The sequence below is a fragment of the Salvelinus alpinus genome, chromosome 12, assembly GCF_045679555.1.
Source record: "Salvelinus alpinus chromosome 12, SLU_Salpinus.1, whole genome shotgun sequence".
Classification (NCBI taxonomy): Eukaryota; Metazoa; Chordata; class Actinopteri; order Salmoniformes; family Salmonidae; genus Salvelinus; species Salvelinus alpinus.
In genome coordinates, this window is record NC_092097.1 from 58,746,671 (window position 1) to 58,760,987 (window position 14,317).

Here is a 14,317-nt window from a genome sequence, read left to right on the forward strand (position 1 = left end):
TAATTCCATCTGTACCACTGACTTAGTTCTGATTGGATAGTTCCATCTGTACCACTGACTTAGTTCTGATTGGATAGCTCCATCTGTGCCACTGACTTAGTTCTGATTGGATAGTTCCATCTGTGCCACTGACTTAGTTCTGATTGGATAGTTCCATCTGTGCCACTGACTTAGTTCTGATTGGATAGTTCCATCTGTACCACTGACTTAGTTCTGATTGGATAGTTCCATCTGTACCACTGACTTAGTTCTGATTGGATAGTTCCATCTGTGCCACTGACTTAGTTCTGATTGGATAGTTCCATCTGTGCCAATGACTTAGTTCTGATTGGATAGTTCCATCTGTGCCACTGACTTAGTTCTGATTGGATAGTTCCATCTTTACCACTGACTTAGTTCTGATTGGATAGTTCCATCTGGGCCACTGACTTAGTTCTGATTGGATAGTTCCATCTGTGCCACTGACTTAGTTCTGATTGGATAGTTCCATCTGTACCACTGACTTAGTTCTGATTGGATAGTTCCATCTGTACCACTGACTTAGTTCTGATTGGATAGTTCCATCTGTGCCACTGACTTAGTTCTGATTGGATAGTTCCATCTGTACCACTGACTTAATTCTGATTGGATAGTTCCATCTGTGCCACTGACTTAGTTCTGATTGGATAGTTCCATCTGTGCCACTGACTTAGTTCTGATTGGATAGTCCCATCTGTACCACTGACTTAGTTTTGATTGGATAGTTCCATCTGGGCCACTGACTTAGTTCTGATTGGATAATTCCATCTGTACCACTGACTTAGTTCTGATTGGATAGTTCCAGCTGGGCCACTGACTTAGTTCTGATTGGATAGTTCCATCTGTGCCACTGACTTAGTTCTGATTGGATAGTTCCATCTGTACCACTGACTTAGTTCTGATTGGATAGTTCAATCTGTACCACTGACTTAGTTCTGATTGGATAGTTCCATCTGTGCCACTGACTTAGTTCTGATTGGATAGTTCCATCTGTACCACTGACTTAGTTCTGATTGGATAGTTCCACCTGGGCCACTGACTTAGTTCTGATTGGATAGTTCCATCTGTGCCACTGACTTAGTTCTGATTGGATAGTTCCATCTGTACCACTGACTTAGTTCTGATTGGATAGTTCCATCTGTACCACTGACTTAGTTCTGATAGGATAGTTCCATCTGTGCCACTGACTTAGTTCTGATTGGATAGTTCCATCTGTACCACTGACTTAGTTCTGATTGGATAGCTCCATCTGTGCCACTGACTTAGTTCTGATTGGATAGTTCCATCTGTGCCACTGACTTAGTTCTGATTGGATAGTTCCATCTGTACCACTGACTTAGTTCTGATTGGATAGTTCCATCTGTACCACTGACTTAGTTCTGATTGGAAAGTTCCACCTGGGCCACTGACTTAGTTCTGATTGGATAGTTCCATCTGTGCCACTGACTTAGTTCTGATTGGATAGTTCCATCTGTACCACTGACTTAGTTCTGATTGGATAGTTCCATCTGTACCACTGACTTAGTTCTGATTGGATAGTTCCATCTGTGCCACTGACTTAGTTCTGATTGGATAGTTCCATCTGTGCCAATGACTTAGTTCTGATTGGATAGTTCCATCTGTGCCACTGACTTAGTTCTGATTGGATAGTTCCATCTTTACCACTGACTTAGTTCTGATTGGATAGTTCCATCTGGGCCACTGACTTAGTTCTGATTGGATAGTTCCATCTGTGCCACTGACTTAGTTCTGATTGGATAGTTCCATCTGTACCACTGACTTAGTTCTGATTGGATAGTTCCATCTGTGCCACTGACTTAGTTCTGATTGGATTGTTCCATCTGTACCACTGACTTAGTTCTGATTGGATAGTTCCATCTGTGCCACTGACTTAGTTCTGATTGGATAGTTCCATCTGTACCACTGACTTAATTCTGATTGGATAGTTCCATCTGTGCCACTGACTTAGTTCTGATTGGATAGTTCCATCTGTGCCACTGACTTAGTTCTGATTGGATAGTCCCATCTGTACCACTGACTTAGTTTTGATTGGATAGTTCCATCTGGGCCACTGACTTAGTTCTGATTGGATAATTCCATCTGTACCACTGACTTAGTTCTGATTGGATAGTTCCAGCTGGGCCACTGACTTAGTTCTGATTGGATAGTTCCATCTGTGCCACTGACTTAGTTCTGATTGGATAGTTCCATCTGTACCACTGACTTAGTTCTGATTGGATAGTTCAATCTGTACCACTGACTTAGTTCTGATTGGATAGTTCCATCTGTGCCACTGACTTAGTTCTGATTGGATAGTCCCATCTGTACCACTGACTTAGTTCTGATTGGATAGTTCCACCTGGGCCACTGACTTAGTTCTGATTGGATAGTTCCATCTGTGCCACTGACTTAGTTCTGATTGGATAGTTCCATCTGTACCACTGACTTATTTCTGATTGGATAGTTCCATCTGTACCACTGACTTAGTTCTGATAGGATAGTTCCATCTGTGCCACTGACTTAGTTCTGATTGGATAGTTCCATCTGTGCCACTGACTTAGTTCTGATTGGATAGTTCCATCTGTACCACTGACTTAGTTCTGATTGGATAGTTCCATCTGTGCCACTGACTTAGTTCTGATTGGATAGTTCCATCTGTGCCACTGACTTAGTTCTGATTGGATAGTTCCATCTGTGCCACTGACTTAGTTCTGATTGGATAGTTCCATCTGTACCACTGACTTAGTTCTGATTGGATAGTTCCATCTGTACCACTGACTTAGTCTGGCTTTAATTCCAGTTTGTCTAGAAATAAATAATTTAAATGTTGGATTCACGTCTCCATCGCAACCAAAAATCAGTCAAAGAATAGGATTAAGCCAGTGGCTCAGATGAATCTATCCAAGCACGCCCCTATTCACATTGACGGGAAAGCAGTGGAGGAGGTGGAAAGTTCCTCGGCGTACACCTGACTGACGATCTGAAATGGCCGTGGCTCGGAAATGTCCTTGATCTTATTTTTGCCCTGAAATGAAACACAGACAGTTTGGTGAAGTAGGCGCAACTGCACCTCTTCAACCTCAGGAGGCTGAAGAAATTTGACTTGTCACCTAAAACACTCACAAACTTTTACAGATGCACAATTGAGAGCATCCTGTTGGGCTGTATCAACACCTGGTACAGCAACTGCACCGCCCACAACCGCAGGGCTCTCCAGAGGGTTGCACGGTCTGCCCAACGCATCACCGGGGGCAAGCTGCCTTCCCTCCACGACACCTACAGCACCCAATGTCACAGGAAGGCCAAAAAGATCATCAAGGACTTCAACCACCCGAGCCACGGCTTGTTCACCCTGCTATCATCCAGAAGGCGAGGTCAGAGGTGAATCAAAGCTGGGACGGAGAGACTGAAAAATTACTTCTGTTACAAGGCTACCAGACTGTTAAATAGTCATCACTAGCCGGGTACCACCCGGTTACTCAACCTTGCACCTTAGAGGCTGCTGCCCTATATACATAGACACGGAATCACTGGGCACTTTAATAATGTCTAAATTATGTTTACAAACTAATTTACTCATCTCATATGTAAACTCAGTAAAAAAAAAAAAACTTTTTCAGGACCCTGTCTTTCAAAGATAATTTGTAAAAATCCAAATAACATAACAGATCTTCATTGTAAAGGGTTTAAACACTGTTTCCCATGCTTGTTCAATGAACCATAAAAAATGTATGAACATGCACCTGTGGAACGGTCGTTAAGACACTAACAGCTTACAGACGGAAGGCAATTAAGGTCACAGTTATGAAAACGTAGGACACTAAAGAGGCCTTTCTACTGACTCTGAAAAACACCAAAAGAAAGATGCCCAGGGTCCCTGCTCATCTGCGTGAAAATACCTTAAGCATGCTGCAAGGAGGCATGAGGACTGCAGATGTGGCCAGGGCAATAAATTGCAATGTCCGTACTGTGAGATGTCTAAGACAGTGCTACAGGGAGACAGGACGGACAGCTGATCGTCCTCGCAGTGGCAGACCATGTGTAACAACACCTGCACAGGATCAGTACATCCGAACATCACACCTGCGGGACAGGTACAGGATGGCAACAACAACTGCCCGAGTTACACCAGGAACGCACAATCCCTCCATCAGTGCTCAGACTGTCCACAATAGGCTGAGAGAGGCTGGACTGAGGGCTTGTAGAACTGTTGTAAGGCAGGTCCTCACCAGACATCACCGGCAACAACGTCGCCTATGGGCACAAACCCACCGTCGCTGGACCAGACAGGACTGGCAAAAAGTGCTCTTCACTGACAAGTTGCGGTTTTGTCTCACCAGGGGTGATGGTCAGATTTGCGTTTATCGCCGAAGGAATGAGCATTTCACCGAGGCCTGTAATCTGGAGCGGGAACGATTTGGAGGTGGAGGGTCCATCATGGTCTGGGGCGGTGTCACAGCATCATCGGACTGAGCTTGTTGTCATTGCATCTCACAGCAAGAACTGGCAAATCTGGTGCAATCCATGAGGAGGAGATGGCATTGCAGTACATAATGCAGCTGGTGGCCACACCAGATACTGACAGTTACTTTTGATTTGACACCCCTTTTGTTCAGGGACACATTATTCAATTTCTGTTAGTCACGTGTCTGTGGAATTTGTTCAGTTTATGTCTCAGTTGTTGAATCTTGTTATGTTCATACAAATATTTACACATGTTAAGTTTGCTGAAAATAAACACAGTTGACAATGAGGCCGTTTATTTTTTTGCTGAGTTTATGTACTGTATTCTATTCTACTGTATTTTAGTCAATGCCACTCCGACATTGCACATTAATATTTATATATTTCTTAATTTCATTATTTTACTTTCATTGTGTGTTTTGTTGTAAATTGTTAGGATACTACAGCACTGTTGGAGCTAAAATTTGATTTGAAGTGTTACTCTAAATGTTGATATTTGGTTGCGTTGTCAATACTCTTTTTACAATACAGTAAATAGCCTAAAGTTAAGTTACTCATTGTAAGGGTGAATAAATACCGTTACATTAGTTTGTAAGATATTTTATACAACTGAATGCATTCAACTGAAATGTGTCTTCCGCATTTAACCCAACCCCTCTGAATCAGAGAGGTGCGAGGGGCTGCTTTAATCAGCATCCACGTCTTCAGCGCCCGGGGAACAGTGGGTTATTAACTGCCTTGCTCAGGGGCAGAACGACAGATTTGACCTTGTCAGCTCGAGGGTTTACTGGCCCAACGCTCCTACCCGCTAGGCTACCGGCCGCCCCCATCATTTAGATGACAACTAAACCAAAAATCGACATTGTTTTTCCTTTGGAATTTGTTTGTGCTTTTAGATGGTTGAAAGTCTAGTGATGACCCATTGGGAATTCAACAAACTTCTGTCTGTCTTTTTCCAGTGGGTGAATAAAGGTTGAAATCTCATTGATCAAATCGCAACCAAATATTACCCAAATGTTCATGTTGAAATGAGGTGGCTTGCCCAGTGGGCATTGTAAATACGGAGCATGAAAACGAATGCACATATTCCTTACATTTTATATAGTCTACATGCACCACAATTATACTTTTTTTTAAAGAAAATGTAAATGTTTGACACTGAAAATAAAAAAGTTTAATCACCACTGAAGCGCAGCGAATGTAGACTACGGTAAAATGACGTGGTGGTCGAATGTTGTGAGTGCGTATTCGACGTGCGCATGAAAGGATGCGCTGTGGGCTGCATTACAACGATCTGATCGCTGTCTGTTCTGCTAGCTGTTGGATATATGACTAACAGAATGATATCGGACGATCAAAACATAACGTTGCATTTGTGAAGATATCAAAGCATTCGAATAAAAATTATTTTAGCGTCAACTAATAGACCAAAGAGCGGTTATGATGTGTAACAGGTGAGTCAAGCTGATTTCACAGTTGTGTTGCAGAGCCGATGACAGCTCATTTTCTCGCTGTCACTACTTTCTTTTAAATTGGTGCCAAAAGTTGTTATAACGATGTTGAATAACAATGACTACTGATACAGTCAGGGATTGGAAAACGAGACGAGAGAAATATTTCCTTATTGTGGCATATCGTCTTTGGAAATTCTGTTGCGCATGTGTAACCGATGGGGAAATGTGGTTCTTGTAGTTTTCTCTTTCCGGCCTGTATTGGACTTCAGATTGTATCACGGTCACTTAGGCCTGTACATTTCTGAAATCTTTCGTTGTCTTTTTGACTAACCCAGTTCTGTTTTCCACTGTGAAAAGGCTCGTTTAGCTGTTACTATTCATTTAATAATATGGGCACTGAAACCATGTAATAAATCAAACCATTTAAATAACATAAATTCATGAAGTTCAATAACACAATACGTTATTTTCTAATGAAAATAAAATCAGTATTAACCTCTTTCTGATTGATGCATAGTATTACAATGCACATGTTTCTAGCCATTACCCACTGGGCACAAACCTGTTGAATCAACATTGTTTGTAAATGTAACTTGGAATCTGTTGTGTTGAGGGTGACATTTTAAAGATGGGATTATGTGATAATTGTAACCAATTTTCAACATAAACAAACCTTGTATAAAATATGTTGAATTTGTACCTTTTGAAACAATGTCAGATCTTCAACATTATATCCAGTATCAGAATAAAAACGAGAGTCTGGGCAGCACCTCCTGTCTACAGCTGTTCATGTGTTCTCCCATCCAGGGTTTTAACCAGTCCTGTCTACAGCTGTTCATATGTTCTCCCATCCAGGGTTTTAACCAGTCCTGTCTACAGCTGTTCATGTGTTCTCCCATCCAGGGTTTTAACCAGTCCTGTCTACATCTGTTCATGTGTTCTCCCATCCAGGGTTTTAACCAGTCCTGTCTACAGCTGTTCATGTGTTCTCCCATCCAGGGTTTTAACCAGTCCTGTCTACATCTGTTCATGTGTTCTCCCATCCAGGGTTTTAAACAAGCCCAGTTTACCCTTGATTCTGTATTTGTCACTGACTGCTACTAATGTGCTATGTTGAGAATGATAACTACATATATTTACTGTTGCTATCAGTTATTCCAAACGGTAGGTTTAACATATAAAGTACGGTCACATTTCATTTTCTAAGTCATATCATCAATGATGCTATTTAGGCCTATATAGCGTTTGCAAAGTCATCAACAGCTATTGTTTCAATTCAACCCACGGTTCAACTAAAAATAGACAATACATATAGGCCTTGTTTCATCTGTGCCACTGACTTAGTCTGGCTTTAATTCCAATTAATAAGTGAACTGTTGGATTCACGTCTCCATCTCAACCTAAAATAAAAGTTAAAGAAGGAAATCAAATCAAACTTTAAATGTACTTAATTTATTTTATTTAGTCATATTCTTTTACTTACAATTTTGGTTGAGATGGAGACGTGAATCCAACATATAAATGTTTAATTTGTAGACAATCTGGAAATAAAGCCAGATTAAGTTGGACAAAACTCCTTTAAATGTTGATATTTGGTTGCATTGACAACCTAACACAATTCAATAACACCGTAAACAGCCTAGTAACTTGTCCACAACTTAACAAATTATATTTTCGATTAAAGTTTCCAACTAAACTAAAAGTTAAAGAACAGGATTAAGCCAGTGGCTCAGATGAAACTATCCAAGCATTAGATATCTCTAAATGTTGATATTTGGTTGCGTTGTCAACCAAACAATTCAACTATACTTTTGTAATACAGTAGAAAACTTTAGGTTACCTCACAAACTAATGTAACAGTATTTATTCAACCTTACAATGAGTAACACCTCCATGGCCTCACCATTCTTATGTAATCATCGAAAGCATGATCAAGGTAGCTTTGCAAATGTCTCAGGTCTGTAATCTGTGTAGAATCTTCAACAGCATTGGTATCCTATCGGCAGACTCATGAGCCTTGTTTCTCAAATGACTGCCTTGCCTGGTTCACCAACTACTTCTCAGAAAAAGTTCAGTGTGTCAAACACGGAGGGCCTGTTGTCCGGGCCTCTGGCAGTCTCTATGGGGGTGCCACAGGGTTCAATTCTCGGGCCGACTCTCTTCTCTGTATACATCAATGATGTCGCTCTTGCTGCTGGTGATTCTCTGATCCACCTCTACGCAGACGACACCATTCTGTATACTTCAGGCCCTTCTTTGGACACTGTGTTAACAACCCTCCAGACGAGCTTCAATGCCATACAACTCTCCTTCCGTGGCCTCCAACTGCTCTTAAATGCAAGTAAAACTAAATGCATGCTCTTCAACTGATCGCTGCCCTCACCCGCCCGCCCGTCCAGTATCACTACTCTGGACGGTTCTGACTTAGAATATGTGGACAACTACAAATACCTAGGTGTCTGGTTAGACTGTAAACTCTCCTCCCAGTCCGACATTAAGTATCTCCAATCCAAAATTAAATCTAGAATCGGCTCCCTATTTCGCAACAAAGCATTCTTCACTCATGCTGCCAAACATACCCTCGTAAAACTGACTATCCTGCCGATCCTTGACTTCGGCGATGTTATTTACAAAATAGCCTCCAGCACTCTACTCAGACTACATCCAATTTGCTATCACAGTGCCATCCATTTTGTCACCAAAGCCCCATATACTACCCACCACTGCGACCTGTATGCTCTCGTTGGCTGTCTTCCTGTTGAACACAGGTAATTCAACAAACTTCTGGCTGTCTTCTTGAGTGGGTGAATAAAGGTTGAAATCTTTTTCATCAACGTCTCAACCAAATATTACCTAAATGTCCACATTGCAGTGACGTGTCCAGTGGGTAATGATTGTGTTGATTTCCAGATGAAAACAGTGATGGGTGTATTCATTACGGAAACCATTTACCGTTTTAAGATCCAAACGGAAGAAATCAGCGCAAATTGAACTAAACGGGGACAGATCTATCTGAATTTGTCCAATAGAAACTCTCGTTTGCGTTTTCCATTTGGAGTAAAAGGTTTCTGTTGAAAACTTTTACAAATGGTGACACAGTTTGCTACAGAATTGTAATAATGATGACACCCCTGGACAACATGTCTCACACAGAAGAGTAAAGGGGAAAGTAGCGCCAAATAACTGCTATTGAGGTTTATAAACTGCACCAAGAGCACCGTTGGGGTTTGGCTGCATCTTACCCACGCCATAAGAGGTGGTTTAGTATTGAATTGACATGGTAGTTACATCATACATTTATCAGTGTAATAACCGTGCCAAATGAAATAACGGATACATTATCAATAAATAGGAGAGGTTGGATGCATCTATTCCACCTTAGTTACAGTGTAATGACAGTGCACATTTTATGAAGAAGAACGTTTACAGGTGACCATAAAGTTGGTATTATATCTGTTGTTTGTTGTTTCCCGTAGTCACGGTACCCAGCTATACCTGGAGGTGCCGTCGTCATGTCTGCCTATCGTCTACTCGCCAGGATACAACATCACCTTCATGGGCCTGGAGAAACTACACCCCTTTGACAGCGGCAAGTGGGGGAAAGTCATCCACTTCCTAAAGGGTAATCAATCACCATTTAGAATGTTTTACATGAGTACTGTGGGTCAGGTAGCCTGGTAGTATGCTGAACAGGTGCTTCTACACCTGCATTGCTTGCTGTTTGGGGTTTTAGGCTGGGTTTCTGTACAGCACTTTGAGATATCAGCTGATGTAAGAAGGGCTATATAAATACATTTGATTTGAAGGAGGCAAAGGTTTTATTCACCACTTGTATGTTTTGTAGGGTGAACACTGAGTCCTCCTCCTTACTAACCTATCAGGTCTAACCTGTTGTTTCTCTCCCTCTCTCTCACACACTCTCTCCCTCTCTCTCTAACTCTCTCCCTCTCTCACACACTCTCTCCCTCTCTCTCACACACTCTCTCCCTCTCTCTCTAACTCTCTCTCGTCTCTATTTCTCGATCTCTCTATCGATCTCTTGCTCTCTCGTTCTCGCTCTCGCTTTCCTCTGTCTTTCTCAGAGGAGAAGTTGATCAGTGATGGGAGCATCGTTGAGGCACGGGAGGCTACAGAGGAAGACCTGCTGGTGGTTCACACAAAACGCTACCTCAACAGACTCAAGGTGGGTTGACACAAAACGCTACCTCAACAGACTCGAGGTGAGTTGACATTAAACACTACCTCAACAGACTCAAGGTGAGTTGACATTAAACACTACCTCAACAGACTCAAGGTGAGTTGACATTAAACACTACCTCAACAGACTCGAGGTGAGTTGACATTAAACACTACCTCAACAGACTCAAGGTGGGTTGACATTAAACACTACCTCAACAGACTCGAGGTGAGTTGACATTAAACACTACCTCAACAGACTCAAGGTGGGTTGACATTAAACACTACCTCAACAGACTCGAGGTGAGTTGACATTAAACGCTACCGCAACAGACTCAAGGTGGGTTGACATTAAACGCCACCTCAACAGACTCAAGGTGGGTTGACACCAAACGCTACCTCAAAAGACTGTACTGTATCTCTGGTTCTCCTATGAGTCAACATGGAATTGTGTACAGTACACCAAACCCTAACCCTACTCCTCCTCTTTCCTCCACCTCCTATTTTCTTCTTCTTCCTCTTTCCCCTTTTCTCCTTCTTCTCTCTCCTTCGAGCTCTTCCTCTCAGCACTCAAACTACTCCAAACAAAATGTTGTACAAATCAGGGAAAATTATATTGTATTAAAGTTTGGTTATTATTTAGGTTCATGTTGAAAATTTTAGATTTGTCTTTTTGTTGCTGTTTACTTTATTAAATTACACAGAATAAAGAGCCCAGATATGTTTGTTGGAGTTTACTCAATCAATTAACCTCTCTGGTACAAGTGGGTAGCGTCCCACCTCGACAACAGTCAGTGAAATTGCAGGGCGCCAAATTCAAAACAACAGAAATCCCATAATTAAAATTCCTCAAACATACAAGTATTATCTACCATTTTAAAGATAAACTTCTTGTAAATCCAACCACAATGTCCGATTTCAAAAAGGCTTTACTGCTAAAGCATACCATGCGATTATGTTAGGTCAGCACCTAGTCACAGAAAACCATACAGCCATTTTTCCAGCCAAAGAGAGGAGTCACAAAAAGCAGAAATAGAGATAAAATGAATCACTAACCTTTGATGATCTTCATCAGATGGCACTCATAGTTACACAATACATGTATGTTTTGTTCGATAAAGTTCATTTTTATATCCAAAAATCTCAGTTTACATTGGCGCGTTATGGTCAGAAATCTATTGTCTCAAACAAACATCCGGTGAAAGTGCAGAGAGCCACATCAAATTACAGAAATACTCATCATAAACATTGATAAAAGATACAAGTGTTAAACATATGAATAAAGATAAACTTCTCCTTAATGCAACCACAGTGTCAGATTTCAAGAAGGCTTTACGCTTTCACACTTTGCGATTATGTTAGGTCTGCGCCTAGCCACAGAAAAACATACAGCCATTTTCCTACCAAGGAGAGGTGTCACAAAAGTCAGAAATAGCAATAAAATGAATCACTTACCTTTGATTATCTTCATCTGGTGGCACTCCCAGGTCTCCATGTTAGACAATAAATGTTGGTTTTGTTCGATAATGTCCCTCTTTATGACCAAATACCTTCTTTTTGTCTGCGCGTTTTGTCCAGTAATCCGAATGCTTAAGGCGCGTGCACTAATTCCAGACGAAAAGTTTTAAAAAAGTACAATCAAAGTTAGTAGAAACATGCCAAACGATGTTTAAAATCAATCCTCCGGTTGTAAATAATCAATCATAAATAATCAATAATATTTCAACTGATTGAAAGTGCTGTATCTCCCTCATTTTTCAGAGTAAAAGCCTGAAACAATGCCTAAAGACTGGCCACATGTAGAGGAAGCCACAGAGCTCGTGAACTGGGTCCTAAGTCTTTGTATGGTGGATAGGCTTTCAATGGAAAAACAGCCTTTCAAAATAATAGTACTTCCTGGTTGGATTTCCCCGTGTTTTCACCTGCCATATCAGTTCTGTTATACTCACAGACATTATTTTAACAGTTTTGAAAACTTTAGAGTGTTTTCTTCTATAAGAAGTTTTAATAACGCCGTGACATTTTGCCAGCAGTAATCAATCCCATTCAGAAATCACCTTCTTAAACCTAGTTGTACATCAGAACTTCCCATAGTGTGTGTTCTGCATGTGTGTGTGTGTGTGTGTGTGTGTGTGTGTGTGTGTGTGTGTGTGTGTGTGTGTGTGTGTGTGTGTGTGTGTGTGTGTGTGTGTGTGTGTGTGTGTGTGTGTGTGTGTGTGTGTGTGTGTGTGTGTGTGTGTGTGTGTGTGTGTGTGTGTGTGTGTGTGAGGATGATGTGTTGTTTTCTTCGTCCTATCCAGTGGTCCGTGGTTGTAGCGACCATCACAGAGATCCCTCCCCTCCTATGCCTACCTAACTTCCTGGTTCAGAGACGGGTCCTGAGACCACTCAGAACGCAGACCGGAGGGACCATCATGGTAGGTTGGATGATGTCTACCATAGTGTCAGCTTGTCACCTTTGTTCTCAGCAGCCTCTGTATTAGCTGCTACTGTAACGTGAGAAATCTGTTGTCATTGTCCAGACTGGAGTTTTGTGTTCAGGAAATAGATTCGCAGAGTGTTATTGAATGTTTTATTCAAAACCAGTTGTATTTGGTAGTTTTTGGCGTATCCTGGGAGAGACAGGCTTCTTCTTAGAATTTGAACAGCTGTGATGGAGATCTTTGTCCTAGGGCCTTCACAGGTATCAGAGCCTCTGAGGGGAAAGACTCTTCTCAAATTAGTATTGGAATAAATTCATTACTTGGCTTTTTTTTAAACTTTACGGATAGAGAAGAATGCTTTACTTTTTATGCCTTACTAACCTTCCCTGAGACCCATGAACTCAGAGAGCTAACACAGCCTTATTATGTTCTGATGACCTTTGTTGAAACCCAGTCAGTCTCACTAATGTGCTTGTTTTATTTGGTTCTAGGCCATGAGGCAGGGTTCGTTTGCTGCAGTATCTAACCCTTGGTTGGGGTCATCCCTCTTAGCGTTGGATACTGCCTATTCAGCAAAACATGAGCTCTCTGTCTCTCTCTCTGTGTCTCTCTGTGTCTCTCTCTCTGTCTCTCTCTGTCTCTCTCTGTCTCTCTCTGTGTCTCTCTCTGTCTCTCTCTGTCTCTCTCTGTCTCTCTCTGTGTCTCTCTCTGTGTCTCTCTCTCTGTCTCTCTCTCTGTCTCTCTCTGTGTCTCTCTCTGTGTCTCTCTCTGTGTCTCTCTCTCTGTCTCTCTCTCTGTCTCTCTTTGTCTCTCTCTGTCTCTCTCTGTGTCTCTCTCTGTGTCTCTCTCTCTGTCTCTCTCTGTGTCTCTCTCTGTGTCTCTCTCTGTGTCTCTCTCTCTGTCTCTCTCTGTGTCTCTCTCTGTGTCTCTCTCTGTGTCTCTCTCTGTGTCTCTCTCTGTGTCTCTCTCTCTGTCTCTTTCTCTGTCTCTCTCTGTCTCTCTCTCTGTCTCTCTCTCTGTCTCTCTCTCTGTCTATCTCGGTCTCTCTCTCTGTGTCTCTATCTCTGTCTCTCTGTGTCTCTCTCTGTGTCTGTCTCTCTGTCTCTCTCTGTGTCTCTCTCTCTGTGGCACATTATGTAAAATACCCTTTTATATAAATATTGAGTCAGTAGCAACAACAACTAATGTCAAAAAGACAAACAAGGCTATTGGTTTTGATGCTCATGTACAGAGCAGTGATCTGATGGTCTTTTCAGAGGACTGGATCTTCCTGTCAGAGCTGGTGTCGGTGTGTCGCCAAGGCAGAACTGAGTGTTTCACTCCCCAGCTGTGTGTCTGTGTGTCGCCAAGGCAGTACTGAGTGTTTCACTCCCCAGCTGTGTGTCTGTGTGTATAAATGCTAATACGTGTTATTACTATTCCATCAGTTGTCTGGCTGGCTGATTGGCTGGCTGACTGGCTGGCTGGTTGACAGGCCGTCTAGCTTGCTGGCTGGTTGAGTGGCTGGCTGACTGGCTGACTGGCTGGCTGGTTGACAGGCTGTCTAGCTTGCTGGCTGGTTGAGTGGCTGGCTGACCGGCTTGCTAGCGAGCTGGCTGACTGGTTGACTGGCTGGCTGACTGTCTAGCTGGATGGTTGGGTGGCTGGCTGGCTGGCTTTCTAGCTTGCTGGCTGTTTCGCTGACTGGCTGGCTAGATTGCTGGTTGATTTTATAGCATTGCTGGCTGGCTGGCTGGCTGGTTGACTGGCAGCTTGACTGGCTGTCTAGCTTGCTGGCTGTTT

At 42.3% G+C, this 14,317-nt stretch overlaps 1 protein-coding gene across 2 annotated transcripts in view; it reads left to right on the forward strand.

The window, feature by feature from the left end:
• Positions 1–5,746: 5,746 nt before the first annotated feature.
• Positions 5,747–14,317, forward strand: part of hdac11 (histone deacetylase 11) — a 39,255-nt gene continuing 30,684 nt past the window's right edge. Inside the window, exons 1-4 of one of the 2 annotated variants that reach the window (XM_071336959.1) lie at positions 5,747–5,936; positions 9,475–9,558; positions 10,019–10,119; positions 12,413–12,529. In XM_071336959.1, the coding sequence (XP_071193060.1) occupies positions 9,492–9,558; positions 10,019–10,119; positions 12,413–12,529 (285 nt within the window). In that variant the 5' untranslated portion in view covers positions 5,747–5,936; positions 9,475–9,491. Of the gene's footprint in view, positions 5,937–9,412; positions 9,559–10,018; positions 10,120–12,412; positions 12,530–14,317 lie in introns of both variants that reach the window. The other variant, XM_071336958.1, reaches the window with a different exon arrangement.